This window comes from Oncorhynchus tshawytscha, linkage group LG15, assembly GCF_018296145.1.
Source record: "Oncorhynchus tshawytscha isolate Ot180627B linkage group LG15, Otsh_v2.0, whole genome shotgun sequence".
Lineage (NCBI taxonomy): Eukaryota > Metazoa > Chordata > Actinopteri > Salmoniformes > Salmonidae > Oncorhynchus > Oncorhynchus tshawytscha.
This window is the reverse complement of record NC_056443.1, coordinates 38,481,592-38,502,674: the sequence shown is the minus strand read 5'-3', so window position 1 is coordinate 38,502,674 and position 21,083 is coordinate 38,481,592. Positions and strand designations below refer to the sequence as shown.

General features: G+C 50.5%; 1 protein-coding gene across 1 annotated transcript in view; it reads left to right on the top strand.

Annotated features, from left to right (window-relative positions):
* LOC112238453 (steroid 17-alpha-hydroxylase/17,20 lyase) overlaps window positions 1–19,026 on the top strand; it is a 19,782-nt gene extending 756 nt beyond the window's left edge. The window contains exons 2-10 of the mRNA XM_042297826.1: window positions 623–743; window positions 2,192–2,330; window positions 2,465–2,562; window positions 7,075–7,206; window positions 14,818–14,904; window positions 15,244–15,483; window positions 15,644–15,813; window positions 18,475–18,578; window positions 18,698–19,026. Coding sequence (XP_042153760.1) covers window positions 623–743; window positions 2,192–2,330; window positions 2,465–2,562; window positions 7,075–7,206; window positions 14,818–14,904; window positions 15,244–15,483; window positions 15,644–15,813; window positions 18,475–18,578; window positions 18,698–19,026 — 1,420 coding nt within the window. The remainder of the gene's footprint in view (window positions 1–622; window positions 744–2,191; window positions 2,331–2,464; window positions 2,563–7,074; window positions 7,207–14,817; window positions 14,905–15,243; window positions 15,484–15,643; window positions 15,814–18,474; window positions 18,579–18,697) is intronic.
* The last annotated feature ends 2,057 nt before the right edge of the window (window positions 19,027–21,083 follow it).

Sequence of the window (21,083 nt, the reverse complement as noted above, 5' to 3'; positions counted from 1 at the left end):
GTGTCAGAACCTACTGTCTGTTCTGTCTCCTGGTGTCAGAACCTACTGTCTGTTCTGTCTCCTGGTGTCAGAACCTACTGTCTGTTCTGTCTCCTGGTGTCAGACAGAACTAGGTTCTGTATCCTGGTGTCAGACAGAACCTACTGCTGTTCTGTCTCCTGGTGTCAGAACCTACTGTCTGTTCTGTCCCCTGGTGTCAGACAGAACCTACTGCTGTTCTGTCTCCTGGTGTCAGAACCTACTGTCTGTTCTGTCTCCTGGTGTCAGACAGAACCTACTGTCTGTTCTGTCTCCTGGTGTCAGACAGAACTAGGTTCTGTATCCTGGTGTCAGACAGAACCTACTGTCTGTTCTGTCTCCTGGTGTCAGACAGAACCTACTGTCTGTTCTGTCCCCTGGTGTCAGAACCTACTGTCTGTTCTGTCTCCTGGTGTCAGACAGAACCTACTGTCTGTTCTGTCTCTCAGTATGCCTCTATTTTAGTTGTAGAAGTTGGTTAACAAAGTGACTAAAAGACCTCATTTAGCATAACTGTCTGTCTGTCTGTCTGTCTGTGTGTGTGTCTGTGTGTGTGTATGTGTGTGTGTGTGTGTGTGTGTGTGTGTGTGTGTGTGTGTGTAAGGTATGGCCCACTGTATGCCCTGTACCTGGGCCCTCATTACACAGTGGTCGTGAACACCTACCAGCATGCCAGAGAGGTGCTACTGCAGAGAGGGAAGGAGTTCGCTGGGAGACCCAAGATGGTGAACCACAACCCAGAGGCAGATCATATAGTCTGAGTTGTATTACTGCTGAATTTAAAGGACAGGACATTAGCTGTTTCAGGCTTTCCTCAAATCAAACATACAGCATCCCTCTGTCTGCCCAGACCAGACATACAGCATCCCTCTGTCTGCCCAGACCAAACATACAGCATCCCTCTGTCTGCCCAGACCAAACATACAGCATCCCTCTGTCTGCCCAGACCAAACATACAGCATTCCTCTGTCTGACCAGACATACAGCATCCCTCTGTCTGCCCAGACCAGACATACAGCATCCCTCTGTCTGCCCAGACCAAACATACAGCATCCCTCTGTCTGCCCAGACCAGACATACAGCATCCCTCTGTCTGCCCAGACCAGACATACAGCATCCCTCTGTCTGCCCAGACCAGACATACAGCATCCCTCTGTCTGCCCAGACCAGACATACAGCATCCCTCTGTCTGCCCAGACCAGACATACAGCATCCCTCTGTCTGCCCAGACCAGACATACAGCATCCCTCTGTCTGCCCAGACCAGACATACAGCATCCTCTGTCTGCCCAGACCAGACATACAGCATCCCTCTGTCTGCCCAGACCAGACATACAGCATCCCTCTGTCTGCCCAGACCAGACATACAGCATCCCTCTGTCTGCCCAGACATACAGCATCCCTCTGTCTGCCCAGACCAGACATACAGCATCCCTCTGTCTGCCCAGACCAAACATACAGCATCCCTCTGTCTGACCAGACCAGACATACAGCATCCCTCTGTCTGCCCAGACATACAGCATCCCTCTGTCTGCCCAGACATACAACATCCCTCTGTCTGCCCAGACCAGACATACAGCATCCCTCTGTCTGCCCAGACATACAGCATCCCTCTGTCTGCCCAGACCAGACATACAGCATCCCTCTGTCTGCCCAGACCAAACATACAGCATCCCTCTGTCTGACCAGACCAGACATACAGCATCCCTCTGTCTGCCCAGACATACAGCATCCCTCTGTCTGCCCAGACATACAACATCCCTCTGTCTGCCCAGACCAGACATACAGCATCCCTCTGTCTGCCCAGACATACAGCATCCCTCTGTCTGCCCAGACCAGACATACAGCATCCCTCTGTCTGCCCAGACCAAACATACAGCATCCCTCTGTCTGACCAGACATACAGCATCCCTCTGTCTGCCCAGACCAAACATACAGCATCCCTCTGTCTGCCCAGACCAGAGGACATAGCATTCTCTCTCCTCTCCTCTCCTCTCCTCCTCCTCTCCTCTCCTCTCCTCTCCTCTCCTCTCCTCTCCTCTCCTCTCCTCTCCTCTCCTCTTCTCTTTCTCTTTTCTTCTCCTCTCCAGTTGACTACAGAGTTGTTGACCTGGGGGGGACATAGAGTTCTCTGACTCCTCTCCCTCCCTCCCTCTCCTCTCCCTCCTCCCCAGTTGACTACAGAGTTGTTGACCAGGGGGGGGAAGGACATAGCATTCTCTGACTACTCTCCTCTATGGAAGACCCACCGCAGGCTTGTACACAACTCGTTTACCCTGTTCGGAGAGGGGACCACCAAACTTCAGAGCATCGGTGAGGCCGAAGGTGTGTGTGTGTGTGCACGCATGTGTGTGTGTGTGTTCAAATACTGTATCTGTTTGTCTTCTGCATTTCTGCATTTCTGTGTGTGTGTGTGTGTGTGTGTGTGTGTGTGTGTGTGTGTCCAGTACTAGAGGCAGTGGAGGCGCTGTGCTGTGACCTCCAGGCCAGCAGGGGGCAGGCTATTGACCCTGATCCTCCTCTGATGAGAGCTGTCACCAATGTGGTACTTATTATTATTGATATCTATGTGTTGGCTGGAAGCACAGTAGTGGGCTTTTAGCTGCCCCTCCTAGTCAGGTCTCCCTCCTAGTCAGGTCTCCCTCTTAGTCAGGTCTCCCTCTTAGTCAGGTCTCCCTCCTAGTCAGGTCTCCCTCCTAGTCAGGTCTCCCTCCTAGTCAGGTATCCTCCTAGTCAGGTATCCCTCCTAGTCAGGTCTCCCTCCTAGTCAGGTCTACCTCCTAGTCAGGTCTACCTCCTAGTCAGGTCTACCTCTTAGTCAGGTCTACCTCCTAGTCAGGTCTCCCTCCTAGTCAGGTCTCCCTCCTAATCAGGTCTCCCTCTTAGTCAGGTCTACCTCCTAGTCAGGTCTCCCTCCTAGTCAGGTCTACCTCCTAGTCAGGTCTCCCTCCTAGTCAGGTCTCCCTCCTAGTCAGGTCTCTCTCCTAGTCAGGTCCCCCTCCTAGTCAGGTCTCCCTCCTAGTCAGGTCTACCTCCTAGTCAGGTCTCCCTATTAGTCAGGTCTCCCTCCTAGTCAGGTCTCCCTCCTAGTCAGGTCTCCCTCCTAGTCAGGTCTCCCTCCTAGTCAGGTCTCCCTCCTAGTCAGGTCTCCCTCTTAGTCAGGTCTCCTCCTAGTCAGGTCTCCCTCTTAGTCAGGTCTCCCTCCTAGTCAGGTCTCCCTCCTAGTCAGGTCTCCCTCCTAGTCAGGTCTCCCTCCTAGTCAGGTCTCCCTCTTAGTCAGGTCTCCCTCCTAGTCAGGTCTCCCTCCTAGTCAGGTCTCCCTCCTAGTCAGGTCTACCTCCTAGTCAGGTCTACCTCCTAGTCAGGTCTACCTCCTAGTCAGGTCTACCTCTTAGTCAGGTCTACCTCCTAGTCAGGTCTCCCTCCTAGTCAGGTCTCCCTCCTAGTCAGGTCTCCCTCGTAGTCAGGTCTCCCTCTTAGTCAGGTCTCCCTCCTAGTCAGGTCTCCCTCCTAGTCAGGTCTCCTCTTAGTCAGGTCTCCCTCCTAGTCAGGTCTCCCTCCTAGTCAGGTCTCCCTCTTAGTCAGGTCTCCCTCCTAGTCAGGTCTCCCTCCTAGTCAGGTCTCCCTCCTAGTCAGGTCTCCCTCCTAGTCAGGTCTCCCTCTTAGTCAGGTCTCCCTCCTAGTCAGGTCTCCCTCCTAGTCAGGTCTCCCTCTTAGTCAGGTCTCCCTCTTAGTCAGGTCTCCCTCTTAGTCAGGTCTCCCTCTTAGTCAGGTCTCCCTCCTAGTCAGGTCTCCCTCCTAGTCAGGTCTACCTCTTAGTCAGGTCTCCCTCCTAGTCAGGTCTCCCTCCTAGTCAGGTCTCCCTCCTAGTCAGGTCTCCCTCTTAGTCAGGTCTCCTCTTAGTCAGGTCTCCCTCCTAGTCAGGTCTCCCTCCTAGTCAGGTCTCCCTCCTAGTCAGGTCTCCCTCCTAGTCAGGTCTCCCTCTTAGTCAGGTCTCCCTCCTAGTCAGGTCTCCCTCTTAGTCAGGTCTCCCTCCTAGTCAGGTCTACCTCCTAGTCAGGTCTCCCTCTTAGCCAGGTCTCCCTCTTAGCCAGGTCTCCCTCTTAGCCAGGTCTCCCTCTTAGCCAGGTCTGTTTTTGGCCAGGTTTTCCTATTGGCCAGGTCTCCCTCTTGGCCAGGTCTCCCTCTTAGCCAGGTCTCCCTCTTAGCCAGGTCTCCCTCTTAGCCAGGTCTCCCTCCTAGTCAGGTCTCCCTCTTAGCCAGGTCTCCCTCCTAGTCAGGTCTCCCTCTTAGTCAGGTCTCCCTCCTAGTCAGGTCTCCCTCTTAGCCAGGTCTCCCTCTTAGTCAGGTCTCCCTCTTAGTCAGGTCTGTTTTTGGCCAGGTTTTCCTATTGGCCAGGTCTCCCTCTTGGCCAGGTCTTTCTCTTGGCCAGGTCTCCCTCTTGGCCAGGTCTCCCTATTGGCCAGGTCTCCCTCTTAGCCAGGTCTCCCCCTTGGCCATGTCTTCTCTTGGCCAGGTCTCCCTCTTGGCCAGGTCTCCCTCTTGGTCAGTTATTTTTTCTTGGCCAGGTTTTTCTCTTGGCCAGGTCTTTTTTCTTGTCCAGGTCTTTTTTCTTGTCCAGGTCTTTCTCTTGGCCAGGTCTCCCTCTTGGCCAGGTCTTTTTTTGGCCAGGTTTCCTCTTGGCCAGGTCTTTTTCCTGGCCAGGTCTCCCTCTTATCCTGGTCTGCCTCTTGGCCAGGTCTCCCTCTTGGCCAGGTCTCCCTCTTGGCCAGGTCTCCCTCTTATCCTGGTCTCCCTCTTGGCCAGGTCTCCCTCTTGGCCAGGTCTACCTCTTATCCTGGTATCCCTCTTATTCAGGTCAACTTCTTATCCAGGTCTCTCCTTCAGAGTTTCTTGGTAGAGAGCAGAACTCACGCTTCAGCTTGAGGTCATGAACTGATGGCCGGACATTCCCTCTTGGCCAGGTTTTTTTTCTTGGCCAGGTTTTATCTTTGCCAGGTCTCCCTCTTGGCAAGGTCTTCCTCTTGGCCAGGTCTCCCTCTTGGCCAGGTCTTCCTCTTGGCCAGGTCTCCCTCTTGGCCAGGTATTTTTCTTGGCCAGGTTTTTCTCTTGGCCAGGTCTTTTTTCTTGTCCAGGTCTTTCTCTTGGCCAGGTCTCCCTCTTGGCCAGGTCTTTTTTTGGCCAGGTTTTCCTCTTGGCCAGGTCTTTTTCCTGACCAGGTCTCCCTCTTGGCCAGGTCTCCCTCTTGGCCAGGTCTCCCTCATATCCCGGTCTCCCTCTTGGCCAGGTCTCCCTCTTATCCCGGTCTTCCTCTTGGCCAGGTCTCCCTCTTGGCCAGGTCTCACTCTTGGCCAGGTCTCCCTCTTATCCAGGTCTCCCTCTTGGCCAGGTCTCCCTCTTGGCCAGGTCTCCCTCCTGGCCAGGTCTCCCTCTTGGCCAGGTCTTTTTTTCTTGGCCAGGTATTTTTCTTGGCCAGGTCTCCGTCTTGGCCAGGTCTCCCTCTTGGCCAGGTCTTTCTCTTGGCCAGGTCTCCCTCTTGGCCAGGTCTCCCTCTTATACCGGTCTCCCTCTTGGCCAGGTCTCCCTCTTATCCCGGTCTCCGTCTTGTCCAGGTATCTCTCTTGGCCAGGTCTCCCTCTTGGCCAGGTCTCTGTCTTGGCCAGGTCTGCCTCTTATCTAGGTCTCCCTCTTTGCCAGGTCTCCCTCTTTTCCAGGTCTCCCTCTTGGCCAGGTCTCCCTCGTATCCCGGTCTCCCTCTTGGCCAGGTCTCCTTCTTGGCCAGGTCTCCCTCTTGGCCAGGTCTCCCTCTTATCCCGGTCTCCCTCTTGGCCAGGTCTCCCTCTTGGCCAGGTCTTCCTCTTGGCCAGGTCTCCCTCTTGGCCAGGTCTCCCTCTTGGCCAGGTCTCCCTCTTGGCCAGGTCTCCCTCTTGGCCAGGTCTCCCTCTTAGCCAGTTCTCCCTCTTGGCCAGGTCTCCCTCTTGGCCAGGTCTCCCTCTTATACCGGTCTCCCTCTTGGCCAGGTCTCCCTCTTATCCCGGTCTCCGTCTTGTCCAGGTATCTCTCTTGGCCAGGTCTCCCTCTTGGCCAGGTCTCCTCTTGGCCAGGTCTCTGTCTTGGCCAGGTCTGCCTCTTATCTAGGTCTCCCTCTTTGCCAGGTCTCCCTCTTTTCCAGGTCTCCCTCTTGGCCAGGTCTCCCTCGTATCCCGGTCTCCCTCTTGGCCAGGTCTCCCTCTTGGCCAGGTCTCCCTCTTGGCCAGGTCTCCCTCTTATCCCGGTCTCCCTCTTGGCCAGGTCTCCCTCTTGGCCAGGTCTTCCTCTTGGCCAGGTCTCCCTCTTGGCCAGGTCTCTCTCTTGGCCAGGTCTCCCTCTTGGCCAGGTCTCCCTCTTGGCCAGGTCTCCCTCTTAGCCAGTTCTCCCTCTTGGCCAGGTCTCCCTCTTGGCCAGGTCTTTCTCTTGGCCAGGTCCCCCTCTTGGCCAGGTCTCCCTCTTGGCCAGGTCTTTCTCTTGGCCAGGTCTCCCTCTTGGCCAGGTCTTTCTCTTGGCCAGGTCTCCCTCTTGGCCAGGTCTCCCTCTTGGCCAGGTCTTTCTCTTGGCCAGGTCTTTCTCTTGGGCAGTTCTCCCTCTTGGCCAGGTCTCCCTCTTGGCCAGGTCTCCCTCTTGGCCAGGTCTCCCTCTTGGCCAGGTCTCCCTCTTGGCCAGGTCCCCCTTTTGGCCAGGTCTTCCTCTTGGCCAGGTCTCCTCTTGGCCAGGTCTCCCTCTTGGCCAGGTCTTTCTCTTGGCCAGGTCTCCCTCTTGGCCAGGTCTTTCTCTTGGCCAGGTCTCCCTCTTGGCCAGGTCTCCCTCTTGGCCAGGTCTCCCTCCTGGCCAGGTCTCCCTCTTGGCCAGGTCTCCCTCTTGGCCAGGTCTCCCTCTTGGCCAGGTCTCCCTCTTGGCCAGGTCTCCCTCTTGGCCAGGTCTCCCTTGTAACAGAGGTCTTCTGACTTGCTGGATAATAAAAGTCTAAGTATATCACCACCATATGATTGAACATGTCTGACCTTTGATCGTTGACCCTTAGGTGTGTACCCTGGTGTTCAGCTCCACCTACCAATCTGGTGACCCTGAGCTGACCACTGTGATGGAATACAACGACGGTATCGTCCAGACCATCGCTAGAGGGGGGCTAGTTGACATCTTCCCCTGGCTACGGGTAGGAGACTCACACACAACTGATACCAATAGGTGAACAGGTTGTTGAGACGTACAGTGCTGTGAAAAAGTATTTTCCCCCTTCCTGATTTCTGATTTTTTTTTGCACTTTTGTCAGACTTAAATGTTTCAGATCATCAAACAAATGTAAATATTACACAAAGAAACCCAAGAAAACACAAAATCCAGTTTTTAAGTGATCATTTTATTTATTAAGGGAAAAAGCTATCCGAACCATCATGGCCCTATGTGACAAAGTAATTGCCACCTAAACCTAATAACTGGTTGTGCCACCCTCAGCAGCAACAACTGCAATCCAGCGTTTGTGATAACTGGCAATGAGTCTTTCACATCGCTGTGCAGGAATTTTGGCCCACTCTTTGCAGAATTGTTTTAATTCAGCCACATTGGAGGGTTTTCAAACATGAACCGTCTTTTTAAGGTCACTCCACAACATCTCAATCGGATTCAAGTCCGGACTTGGACTAAGCCACTCCAAAACCTTCTTTTTTTAACCATTCAGAGGTGGACTTGCTGGTGTATTTTGGATCATTGTCCTGCTGCAGAACCCAAGTGCGCTTCAGCATGAGGTCACGAACTGATGGCCAGACATTCTCCTTCAGGGTTTCTTGGTAGAGAGCAGAACTCATGCTTCAGCTTGAGGTCATGAACTGATGGCCAGACATTCTCCTTCAGGGTTCCTCTTGGCCAGGTCGCCCTCTTATCCAGGTCAACTTCTTATCCAGGTCTCTCCTTCAGGGTTTCTTGGTAGAGAGCAGAACTCACGCTTCAGCTTGAGGTCATGAACTGATGGCCGGACATTCTCCTTCAGGATTTCTTGGTAGAGAGCAGAACTCATGGTTCCACCAATCACAGCAAGTCGTCCAGGTCCTGAAGTAGCAAAGCAGCCCCAGACCATCACACCACCACCACCATATTGGACTGTTGGTATGATGCTCTTTTTCTGAAATGCTGTGTTACTTTAACGCCAGATGTAACGGGACGCACACCTTCCAAAAAGTTCAACTTTTGTCTCATCAGTAAACAGAATATTTTCCCGAAAGTCTTCATCAAGATGTTTTTTTCCCAAAAGTGAGATGAGCCTTTATGTTCTTTTTGGTCAGCAGTGGTTTTCGCCTTGGAACTCTGCCATGGATGAAATTGTTGCCCAGTCTCTTTCTTAGGGTTGAGTCATGGACACTGACCTTAACTGAGGCAAGTGAGGCCTGCAGTTCTTTAGATGTTGTTGTGGGTTCTTTTGTGACCTCTTGGATGAGTCGTCGCTGTGCTCTTGATGTAATGTTGGTGGGCCGACCACTCCTGGGAAGATTCACCCCTGTTCCAAATGTTCTCCATTTTTGGATAATGTCTCTCACCGTGGTTGGTTGGAGTCTCAAAGCTTTAGAAATGGCTTTGTAACCCTTTCCAGACTGATAGATGTCAATTACTTTGTTTCTCATCTGTTCCTGAATTTCTTTGGATCACGGCATGATGTCTTGCTTTTTGAGATCTTTTGGCCTACTTCACTTTGTCAGACAGGTTCTCTTTAAGTGATTTCTTGGTCTGGCAGTCATCAGGTCTGGCAGTCATCAGGTCTGGCAGTCATCAGGCCTGGCAGTAATAAGGTCTGTCAGTAATAAGGCCTGGCAGTAATCAGGTCTGGCAGTAATAAGGCCTGGCAGTAATCAGGCCTGGCAGTAATCAGGCCTAGCAGTAATCAGGTCTGTCAGTAATCAGGTCTGTCAGTAATCAGGTCTGTCAGTAATCAGGCCTGGCAGTAATCAGGCCTGGGTGTAATCAGGCCTGGCAGTAATCAGGTCTGGGTGTAATCAGGCCTGGCAGTAATCAGGCCTGGCAGTAATCAGGCCTGGGTGTAATCACACCTGGCAGTAATCAGGTCTGGCAGTAATCAGGTCTGGCAGTCATCAAGCCTGGCAGTAATCAGGCCTGGCAGTAATCAGGCCTGGGTGTAATCACGCCTGGCAGTAATCAGGTCTGGCAGTCATCAGGACTGGCAGTCATCAGGACTGGCAGTCATCAGGCCTGGCAGTAATCAGGTCTGGGTGTGGCTAGTGAAATTGAACTCAGCTTTCCACATTTTTTTATTAACCACAGTAAATTCATGATTTAACAAGGGAATTACTTTGCCACATAGGGCCATGAAGGTTCGGATATCTTTTTCCCTTATTAAATAAAATTATCACTTAAAAACTTAATTTTGTGCTTACTTGGGTTATCTTTGTGTAATATTTAAATGTGTTTGATGATCTGAAAGACAAATGTGCAAAAAAATCAGAAATCGGGAAAATACTTTTCCACTGTGTGTGTTTCTAGTTGTCACCCTATGTCAGTAGTTTGTGTTTAATTTAATTTCCTTTGAATGAAGTTGTTTCATTTCAGACCACTGTTGGTTTGCTGATGTCACGACTTATCTCACGATCACCATATAACAAAAGTGGTTATGTTGAGATCACGAGATAATCAAAAGCATCAACATTAATTTGTTACCTGCAAAAAAAGAAACGTCCCTTTTTCAGGACCCTGTCTTTCAAAGGTCGTTGGTAAAAAATCCAAATAACTTCACAGATCTTCATTGTAAATGGTTTAGATTTATTTTAAGACACTAACAGCTTACAGACAGTAGGCAAATAAAACCTCTTCGGGCTAGGGGGCGGTATTTCACGTCCGGATGAAAAGCGTACCCAAAGTAAACTGCCTGCTACTCAGGCCCAGAATCGAGGATATGCATATAATTGGTAGATTCAAATCAAATCAAATGTTATTTGTCACATACACATGGTTAGCAGATGTTAATGCGAGTGTAGCGAAATGCTTGTGCTTCTAGTTCCGACAATGCAGTAATAATCCAACAAGTAATCTAACTAACAATTCCCCCAAAAAACTACTGTTTTATACACAGTGTAAGGGGATAAAGAATATGTACATAAAGATATATGAATGAGTGATGGTACAGAGCAGCATAGGCAAGATACAGTAGATGGTATCGAGTACAGTATATACATATGAGATGAGTATGTAAACAAAGTGGCATAGTTAAAGTGGCTAGTGATACATGTATTACATAAGGATGCAGTCGATGATATAGAGTACAGTATATACGTATACATATGAGATGAATAATGTAGGGTTTGTATACATTATATTAGGTAGTATTGTTTAAAGTGGCTAGTGATATATTTTACATCATTTCCCATCAATTCCCATTATTAAAGTGGCTGGAGTTGAGTCAGTGTGTTGGCAGCAGCCACTCAATGTTAGTGGTGGCTGTTTAACAGTCTGATGGCCTTGAGATAGAAGCTGTTTTTCAGTCTCTCGGTCCCAGCTTTGATGCACCTGTACTGACCTCGCCTTCTGGATGATAGCGGGGTGAACAGGCAGTGGCTCGGGTGGTTGATGTCCTTGATGATCTTTATGGCCTTCCTGTAACATCGGGTGGTGTAGGTGTCCTGGAGGGCAGGTAGTTTGCCCCCGGTGATGCGTTGTGCAGACCTCACTACCCTCTGGAGAGCCTTACGGTTGAGGGCGGAGCAGTTGCTGTACCAGGCGGTGATACAGCCCGCCAGGATGCTCTCGATTGTGCATCTGTAGAAGTTTGTGAGTGCTTTTGGTGACAAGCCGAATTTCTTCAGCCTCCTGAGGTTGAAGAGGCGCTGCTGCGCCTTCTTCACGATGCTGTCTGTGTGAGTGGACCAATTCAGTTTGTCTGTGATGTGTATGCCGAGGAACTTAAAACTTGCTACCCTCTCCACTACTGTTCCATCGATGTGGATAGGGGGTGTTCCCTCTGCTGTTTCCTGAAGTCCACAATCATCTCCTTAGTTTTGTTGACGTTGAGTGTGAGGTTATTTTCCTGACACCACACTCCGAGGGCCCTCACCTCCTCCCTGTAGGCCGTCTCGTCGTTGTTGGTAATCAAGCCTACCACTGTTGTGTCGTCCGCAAACTTGATGATTGAGTTGGAGGCGTGCGTGGCCACGCAGTCGTGGGTGAACAGAGAGTACAGGAGAGGGCTGAGAACGCACCCTTGTGGGGCCCCAGTGTTGAGGATCAGCGGGGTGGAGATGTTGTTGCCTACCCTCACCACCTGGGGGGCGGCCCGTCAGGAAGTCCAGTACCCAGTTGCACATGGCGGGGTCGAGAACCAGGGTCTCGAGCTTGATGACAAGCTTGGAGGGTACTATGGTGTTGAATGCCGAGCTGTAGTCGATGAACATCATTCTCACATAGGTATTCCTCTTGTCCAGATGGGTTAGGGCAGTGTGCAGTGTGGTTGAGATTGCATCGTCTGTGGACCTATTTGGGCGGTAAGCAAATTGGAGTGGGTCTAGGGTGTCAGGTAGGGTGGAGGTGATATGGATAGGAAACACTCTAAAGTTTCTAAAACTGTTACAATTATGTCTGTGAGTATAACAGAACCTATTTGGCAGGCAAAACCCTGAGGACAAACCATCCCAGATTTTTTTTTTTTGAGGTGACACTGTTTTCAATGGGTTTTCTATGTGGATCTTGCCTGCAGTTCCAGGGTTTTGTTGTTGAGGTGACAGACGCCCAGCCCTGAGAGGGTGGAGCCTGAGACGCCCAGCCCTGAGAGGGTGGAGCCTGAGACGCCCAGCCCTGAGAGGGCGGAGCCTGAGACGCCCAGCCCTGAGAGGGTGGAGCCTGAGACGCCCAGCCCAGTTAGTCTTTAAACCAATCTATAACACTTGTATGATTTATGAATTATTATTTTGAGTATTTCTGTTTTTGAATTTGGCGCGCTGCTATTTCACTGGGTGTTGTCAAATCAATGCTGTTATAACGGGACTGGCGCGCGAAGGGATCACTAAGAGGTTTTAAACAAATATGACCTACGCAGATCGATCAAGACAGCGAAACACAAGTATAGGGACAAAGTGGAGGAGCAATTTAGCGGGTCTGACGTGAGGCATACTGTATTATCTAACGATCACTGTTTACAAAGAGATAGTCACGTGACGGACAACGCTGCCCTACTGGACGAGCTAAACACCTTTTTGCTCACACACGATGACTCTGAGCTGTCGAGGAGAGCCCCAGAGGACGCCGAGGTCTCCACGGAGGACGTATACAAGTCATTGAAACATGTTAACCCTCGCGGCCTAGACGACATCCCTAGCCCAGTCAATTCACAGCACTGGGACTGAACTCCTCCCTATGCAGCTTGGTCCTGGACTTCCTGGAGGGCCGCCCCCAGGTGGTGAAGGTAGGCCACGTTATCTCCTTGACACTGATTCTCAACATGGCTGAATCCTCAGTCTGCTCCTGTATACCCACAACTGCATAGACTCACACACTCTGACGGCGTAAACAATCTCTCCCTCAACATCAGCAAAGCAAAGGAGCTTATTATGGATTTCAAGAAGGACCACGCTGGGCACCTCCTCATCAATGAGGGACGGTAAAAGACTTCAAGTTCCTCGACGTCTCCGAGAAGCTGAAATAGTCAAACCGGGATGCTGAAGAAATGCGGCTTGTCACAGAGGGCCATCACAGTGTTCTACAGGACCACCATCGAGAGCCGGGGGACCCCAGCCACCTGGGAACCCCAGCCACCTGGGAACCCCACAGCCACCTGGGAACCCCAGCCACCTGGGAACCCCAGCCACCTGGGAACCCCACAGCCACCTGGGAACCCCAGCCACCTGAGCCACGGCTTGTTCTCGCCGCTAACATCACTCAGACGCGGGCAGTACCGGAGCATCAGGGAGATAACTGGAAGACTGGCCAGTAGCTTCTACACCCAGAACATCAGGCTGCTGAATAGACACCACTAGTCAGCTGTTTCTACCTCCAGACCATCAGGCTGCTGAATAGACACCACTAGTCAGCTGTTTCTACCCCCAGACCATCAGGCTGCTGAATAGACACCACTAGTTAGCTGTTTCTACCATCAGGCTGCTGAATAGACACCACTAGTTAGCTGTTTTCTACCATCAGGCTGCTGAATAGACACCATTAGTCAGCTGTTTCTACCCCCATACCATCAGGCTGCTGAATAGACACCACTAGTCACTAGTCAGCTGTTTCTAGCCCCCCCAGACCATCAGGCTGCTGAATAGACACCACTAGTTAGCTGTTTCTACCATCAGGCTGCTGAATAGACACCACTAGTCAGCTGTTTCTACCATCAGACTGTTGAATAGACCCCACTAGTCAGCTGTTTCTACCCCCAGACCATCAGGCTGCTGAATAGACACCAGTAGTCAGCTGTTTCTACCCCCAGACCATCAGACTGCTGAATAGACACCAGTAGTCAGCTGTTTCTACCCCCAGACCATCAGACTGCTGAATAGACACCAGTAGTCAGCTGTTTCTATCCCCAGACCATCAGACTGCTGAATAGACACCAGTAGTCAGCTGTTTCTACGCCCAGACCATCAGACTGCTGAATAGACACCAGTAGTCAGCTGTTTCTATCCCCAGACCATCAGACTGCTGAATAGACACCAGTAGTCAGCTGTTTCTACCCCCAGACCATCAGACTGCTGAATAGACACCAGTAGTCAGCTGTTTCTACCCCCAGACCATCAGACTGCTGAATAGACACCACTAGTCAGCTGTTTCTACGCCCAGACCATCAGACTGCTGAATAGACACCACTAGTCAGCTGTTTCTACGCCCAGACCATCAGACTGCTGAATAGACACCACTAGTCAGCTGTTTCTATCCCCAGACCATCAAGTAGTAACCAAAAAGGTGTTAACAAATCAAAATAGATTTTAAATGTTATATTCTTCAAAGTAGCCATCCTTTGCCTTGATGACACTGTGAATGTGTGTGCACTGTACACTGTGTGTTCAATAAAGAGATGAAAACGTATAATTGTTTGAGTGTTATTAGTTTAAGCACACTATGTTTGTCTATTGTTGTGACTTAGACGATGACCAATTTCTGACCAATTTCTGTAGAAATCCAGGTAAGTCCAAAGGGTTCACATACCTGTAGGTCCTGGATGGCAGGATGTACTGGGCTGTACGCACTACCCTCTGTTGTGGCTTATGGTCAGATTCCCAAGCAGTTCCCTGTGATGCAACCGGTCAGGGTGCTCTTCTGTCTGCGTTGTCCGTTTTGTCTACCATTGTTTTGTTGTTGTTTATTTTTAGCCCCTGGTCCACACAGAGGGCCTGTTGCCTGGTTGCGTGGTTGCGTGGTTGCGTGGTTGCCTGGTTACGTGGTTGCCTTGTTCAATAAAGGTTAAATAAAATAAACCGAGACTGTGATATGATATTTCCCCGAAGCAGCTCCCATAGATGAGATGTTGCACACTTACAAGAGTCACAGAATATCTGCGCCAGTGGAGGCTGGTGAGGGGAGGACGGCTTGAACGGACTAAACACCATTTCATTCATTCCATTCCAGCCATTATTATGAGCCGTCCTCCCCTCACCAGCCTCCTCTGATCTAGTCGTGTGCACAGCTGCGCGTCAGTCTGCCACAACACGATAGTTGCGGGACCAAAAACACCGGAGAACTTTAGCCTCGTGCTTCGTACTCTTAGTTGTGGTGAAAATCGTGCTGATATATTGTTGTGCATCTCGCTGAGTCTTTCAACTCTCTGCTGTCTCTGCTGTAGTTTCTCCCCAACCAGACTCTGACCACGCTGACAGAATGTATCGCCATCAGGGATCAGCTGCTCAGCAAGAAGCTAGAGGAACACAAGGTGAACACACACACACACACACACACTCCACAGGAGGTTGGTGGCACCTTAATTGGGGAGGAGGGGCTCATGGTATTGGCTGGAGTGGAATCAGTGGAACGGTATCAGACACCTGGTTTCCATGGTTTCCATGGTTTCCAGGTGTTTGATGTCATTCCATTTCCAGGCAGCTTCCACTGACACACACACATACACACGCACACACATACACACGCACACACATACACACATACACACGCACACACATACATACACACACACACACAGAGGGAAAGTGGACAGGGAAAGGAAGCCATCCCACAGTATTGAGACACAGCCTTGACATCTGATCCTCTGCAGGTGTCGCTGATCAGCGGGGAGCCACGTGACCTGCTGGACGCTCTGCTGCAGGGTCAGACGAGGATCAAACATAACCAGGGGTCAGGGGTCAGAGGTCAGGGGTCAGGAGCGGAGCAGGAAGAGGAGGGGATCAGTGATGACCACGTCTTGATGACTGCGGCTGAAGCATTCGGCGCCGGAGTAGAGACCACCTCAACGACATTACTCTGGGTCCTGGCCTTCCTCCTGCACCACCCACAGGTAGGAGGAGGAACAAGGGGAGGTAGGGACTGGGGGAGGACGGAGAAAACCAACTGAGAAAAATGAAGAGACACAGAGAAGTTATAGGAACCACAGAAGTTATATTCAAATCTGCTCTCAACTGAACAGTCTCGTTCATCCCCCTAACACCCCAACCCAGGTTCAGGAGCGTGTGCAGAAGGAGCTGGATGAGGTGGTGGGTTGTGGGAGGAGTCCAGATGTGTCAGACCGCACTCACCTGCCCTATCTGGACTCTGTCATCAATGAGGTCATGAGGATACGCCCTGTCAGCCCCATCCTCATCCCTCACACCGCCCTGACTCACAGCAGGTAACTAACACACCTGACCTATCTCACCTGTTATAGTCACCATCCCTCACACCGCCCTGACTCACAGCAGGTAACTAACACACCTGACCTATCTCACCTGTTATAGTCACCATCCCTCACACTGCCCTGACTCACAGCAGGTAACTAACACACCTTACCTACCTCACCTGTTATAGTCCCATCCCTTCTGACTCACAGCAGGTAACTAACACACCTGACCTACCTCACCTGTTATAGTCCCATCCCTTCTGACTCACAGCAGGTAACTAACACACCTGACCTACCTCACCTGTTATAGTCCCATCCCTTCTGAATCACAGCAGGTAACTAACACACCTGACCTACCTCACCTGTTATAGTCCCATCCCTTCTGACTCACAGCAGGTAACTAACACACCTGACCTACCTCACCTGTTATAGTCCCATCCCTTCTGAATCACAGCAGGTAACTAACACACCTGACCTACCTCACCTCTTATAGTCCCCATCCCTCACACTGCACTGACTCACAGCAGGTAACTAACACACCTGACCTACCTCACCTGTTATAGTCCCATCCCTCACACCGCCCTGACTCACAGTAGGTAATTAACACACCTGACATACCTCAACTGTTATAGCCCCATCCCTTCTGACTCACAGCAGGTAACTAACACACCTGACCTACCTCACCTGTTATAGTCCCATCCCTTCTGACTCACAGCAGGTAACTAACACACCTGACCTACCTCACCTGTTATAGTCCCATCCCTCACACCGCCCTGACTCACAGTAGGTAATTAACACACCTGACATACCTCAACTGTTATAGCCCCATCCCTTCTGACTCACAGCAGGTAACTAACACACCTGACCTACCTCACCTGTTATAGTCCCATCCCTTCTGACTCACAGCAGGTAACTAATACACCTGATCTACCTCACCTGTTATAGTCCCATCCCTTCTGAATCACAGCAGGTAACTAACACACCTGACCTACCTCACCTCTTATAGTCCCCATCCCTCACACTGCACTGACTCACAGCAGGTAACTAACACACCTGACCTACCTCACCTGTTATAGTCCCATCCCTCACACCGCCCTGACTCACAGTAGGTAATTAACACACCTGACATACCTCAACTGTTATAGCCCCATCCCTTCTGACTCACAGCAGGTAACTAACACACCTGACCTACCTCACCTGTTATAGTCCCATCCCTTCTGACTCACAGCAGGTAACTAACACACCTGACCTACCTCACCTGTTATAGTCCCATCCCTCACACCGCCCTGACTCACAGTAGGTAATTAACACACCTGACATACCTCAACTGTTATAGCCCCATCCCTTCTGACTCACAGCAGGTAACTAACACACCTGACCTACCTCACCTGTTATAGTCCCATCCCTTCTGACTCACAGCAGGTAACTAATACACCTGATCTACCTCACCTGTTATAGTCCCATCCCTTCTGACTCACAGCAGGTAACTAACACACCTGATCTACCTCACCTGTTATAGTCCCCATCCCTCACACCGCACTGACTCACAGCAGGTAACTAACACACCTGACCTACCTCACCTCTTATAGTCCCAATCCCTCACACCGCCCTGACTCACAGTAGGTAACTAACACACCGGACCTACCTCACCTCTTATGGTCCCATGCCTCACACCGCCCTGACTCACAGCAGGTAACTAACACACCTGACCTACCTCACCTGTTATAGTCCCATGCCTCACACCGCCCTGACTCACAGCAGGTAACTAACACACCTAACCCTAACCCTACAGCATACTACAGCACACTGCAGCACACTACAGCACACTACAGCATACTACAGCGTACTACAGCATACTACAGTACACTACAGTACACTACAGCATCCTACAGCATACTACAGCACACTACAGCACACTACAGCACACTACAGCATACTACAGCGTACTACAGCATACTACAGTACACTACAGCATCCTACAGCATACTACAGCACACTACAGCACACTACAGCATACTACAGCACACTACAGCATACTACAGCATACTACAGCACACTGCAGCATACTACAGCACACTACAGCATACTACAGCATACTACAGCACACTACAGCATACTACAGCACACTGCAGTACACTACAGCATACTACAGCATACTACAGTACACTACAGCATCCTACAGCATACTACAGCACACTACAGCGTACTACAGCGTACTACAGCGTACTACAGCACACGACAGCACACGACAGCATACTACAGCACACTACAGCACACTACAGCACACTACAGCACACTGCAACATATTACAGTGTACTACAGCGTACAACAGCACACTACAGCACACTACAGCGTACTACAGCACACTACAGCATACTACAGCATACTACAGCACACTACAGCATACTACAGCACACTGCAGTACACTACAGCATACTACAGCGTACTACAGCATACTACAGTACACTACAGTACACTACAGCATCCTACAGCATACTACAGCACACTACAGCACACTACAGTGTACTACAGCGTACTACAGCGTACTAGAGCATACTACATTTTCAAACTTTCACATACTATAAAACGTATATTTTCGCATACCCAAAATGTCTATTATGTAGAGTTCAAGTACAGGTTTTTGGACATGGCCAGTCTCTCTGTCCTCCCCAGTATCGGAGGTCATTCCATCTGTAAGGGAAGCCGTGTACTGGTGAACATGTGGGCTATACACCACGACCCGGAACACTGGGACCAGCCAGAGGACTTCAGACCAGGTGAGATAGATCCTCACAGACACATGCTCACACACACACACGCACACACACACACGCACGCACACACACGCATGCACACACAGTTGAAAATAACACACCCACCCCTTCTCCCTCCCCAGAGCGTTTCCTAGATGACAAGGGCCAGCGCTTCACTCCTTCTTGTTTCATGCCATTTGGGGCAGGGCCTCGGGTCTGTGTGGGCGAATCACTGGCCAGGCTGGAGCTGTTCCTGTTTGTGAGTGGTCTGCTGCAGAGGTTCAGCTTCAGCCCCGCCCCTGGGGTCCCTCTACCTGACCTGGAGGGGCGCCTAGGGGTGGTGCTACAGCCACTCAAATACACCCTCACTGTTACACCTAGACCAGGCTGGGAGGCGGTGAGGGGGAGGGGGTGTGGTGGAATGATTGAGGGGGAAGGGGGAAAGACTGGGGGAGTGACTGAGAGGGGGTGAGATACTGAGGGGCCGAGGGGAGGGGAGAGGGACTGAGGGGGAGGGACTGAGGGGGAGGGGGTGAGATACTGAGAGGGAGGGACTGAGGGGGTGAGATACTGAGAGGGGGGGACTGAGGGTGAGAGGGGAGAGGGGAAGAGGGATGGGAGCATGCAATGCATCTTGGTAATTCAATGTTTTAAATGTACATGTCCATAATCAAATCAATAAATGAAGATTGATCTAACCTAATGACATATATCTATATGGTTCCATTTAACCATCACAGAGAGTACTGATGGGAGTTATAGTTTAGATATTTATTATCAGGCAGACGTACAGTATATAGACAGGCTGATTTAGGACACAGACAGACACAGAGGGTTACTCCCTAATCAACAGAGATCTATAGTAATAACTGGTCTGGGAGCAGACTGTAGTAACAACACCTCTGTTAGACAAACCATACCACAGGAGTGGTCATTTTAGTCCCATATTGGCCCTTTGAATCCCAGGTGGGCCCTTTAAATCACAGACTGGCCCTTTGAATTCCAGGTGGGCCCTTTAAATTCCAGACTGGCCCTTTAAATCACAGACCAGCTCTTTAAATTTCAGACTGGCCCTTTAAATTCCAGACTGGCCCTTTAAATCACAGACCAGCTCTTTAAATTTCAGACTGGCCCTTTAAATTCCAGACTGGCCCTTTGAATCCCAGATGGGTCCTTTAAATCACAGACTGGCCCTTTGAATCCCAGATGGGCCCTTTGAATCAGAGACCGGTCCTTTAAGTGACTCTGAGAGGGAAATGTGGGCCCGACTGAACTAGCTGGATGATCCTGGTTCTAGACCGGTTGTGTGTCTAGCTAACTGTTTGTGTTCAATAGATCTGGGACCAGACTAGGATGAGGCAGGCTCCGTAAAAACCACAAGGACAGTTTCCATGGAGATATGATACTGTGAACTCCTGGGGAACAACATCATATGTTGTAAACAACAATGACAACAATAATAACAACAAAATCAGAACACCACATGATTCATAAAGTCTCAGTGTTCCTCATGATCCGCTGTCATCGACTCACATTCCCACAGTCTGGTCACAGAGGACATGCTGGGATCTGTAGTTCCTAAACGAACACTGCTACACTCTCTCCTAGAACTACAGTGTGTCTGTATGCCTGGGCATGTCTCTGGGTTTAAACTGTAGAGGAATGGCCCGAATGGAAACCGAATCCCCATAGTGCACTACTTCTGACCAGAGGCCCTAAGAGCCTAAAGTAGTGCACTATGAAGGGAATAGAGTGCCATTTGGGATGCATACCTACTGTATGTACTGTATGTGAGTAGGGAGTAACTGGAACATGTTGGCCGAATACTGACTGACTGGCTGGCAGACTAGTTTACTGACTGACCGCAGACTGGTTTACTGACTGACTGGCTGCTTTACTGACTGACTGCAGACTGGTTTACTGACTGACTGGCTGCTTTACTGACTGACTGCAGACTAGTTTACTGACTGACCGGCTGGCAGACTAGTTTACTGACTGACCGGCTGGCAGACTAGTTTACTGACTGACTGGCTGGTTTACTGACTGACTGGCTTACTGACTGACTGGCTGGTTTACTGACTGACCGGCTGGCAGACTAGTTTACTGACTGACTGGCTGGCAGACTAGTTTACTGACTGACTGGCTGGCAGATTAGTTGACTGACTGACCGGCTAGCAGACTGGTTTACTGACTGACTGGCTGGCAGACTAGTTTACTGACTGACTGGTAAACTGGTTTACTGACTGACCGCAGACTAGTTTACTGACTGACCGGCTGGCAGACTAGTTTACTGACTGACCGGCTGGCAGATTAGTTTATTGACTGACTGGCTGGTAGACTAGTTTACTGACTGACCGGCTGGCAGACTAGTTTACTGACTGACTGGCTGGTTTACTGACTGACTGGCTTACTGACTGACTGACTGGCTGGTAGACTCATTTACTGACTGACTGGTTTACTGACTGACTGGCTGGCAGACTGGTTTACTGACTGACTGGCTGGTAGACTGGTTTACTGACTGACTGGCCG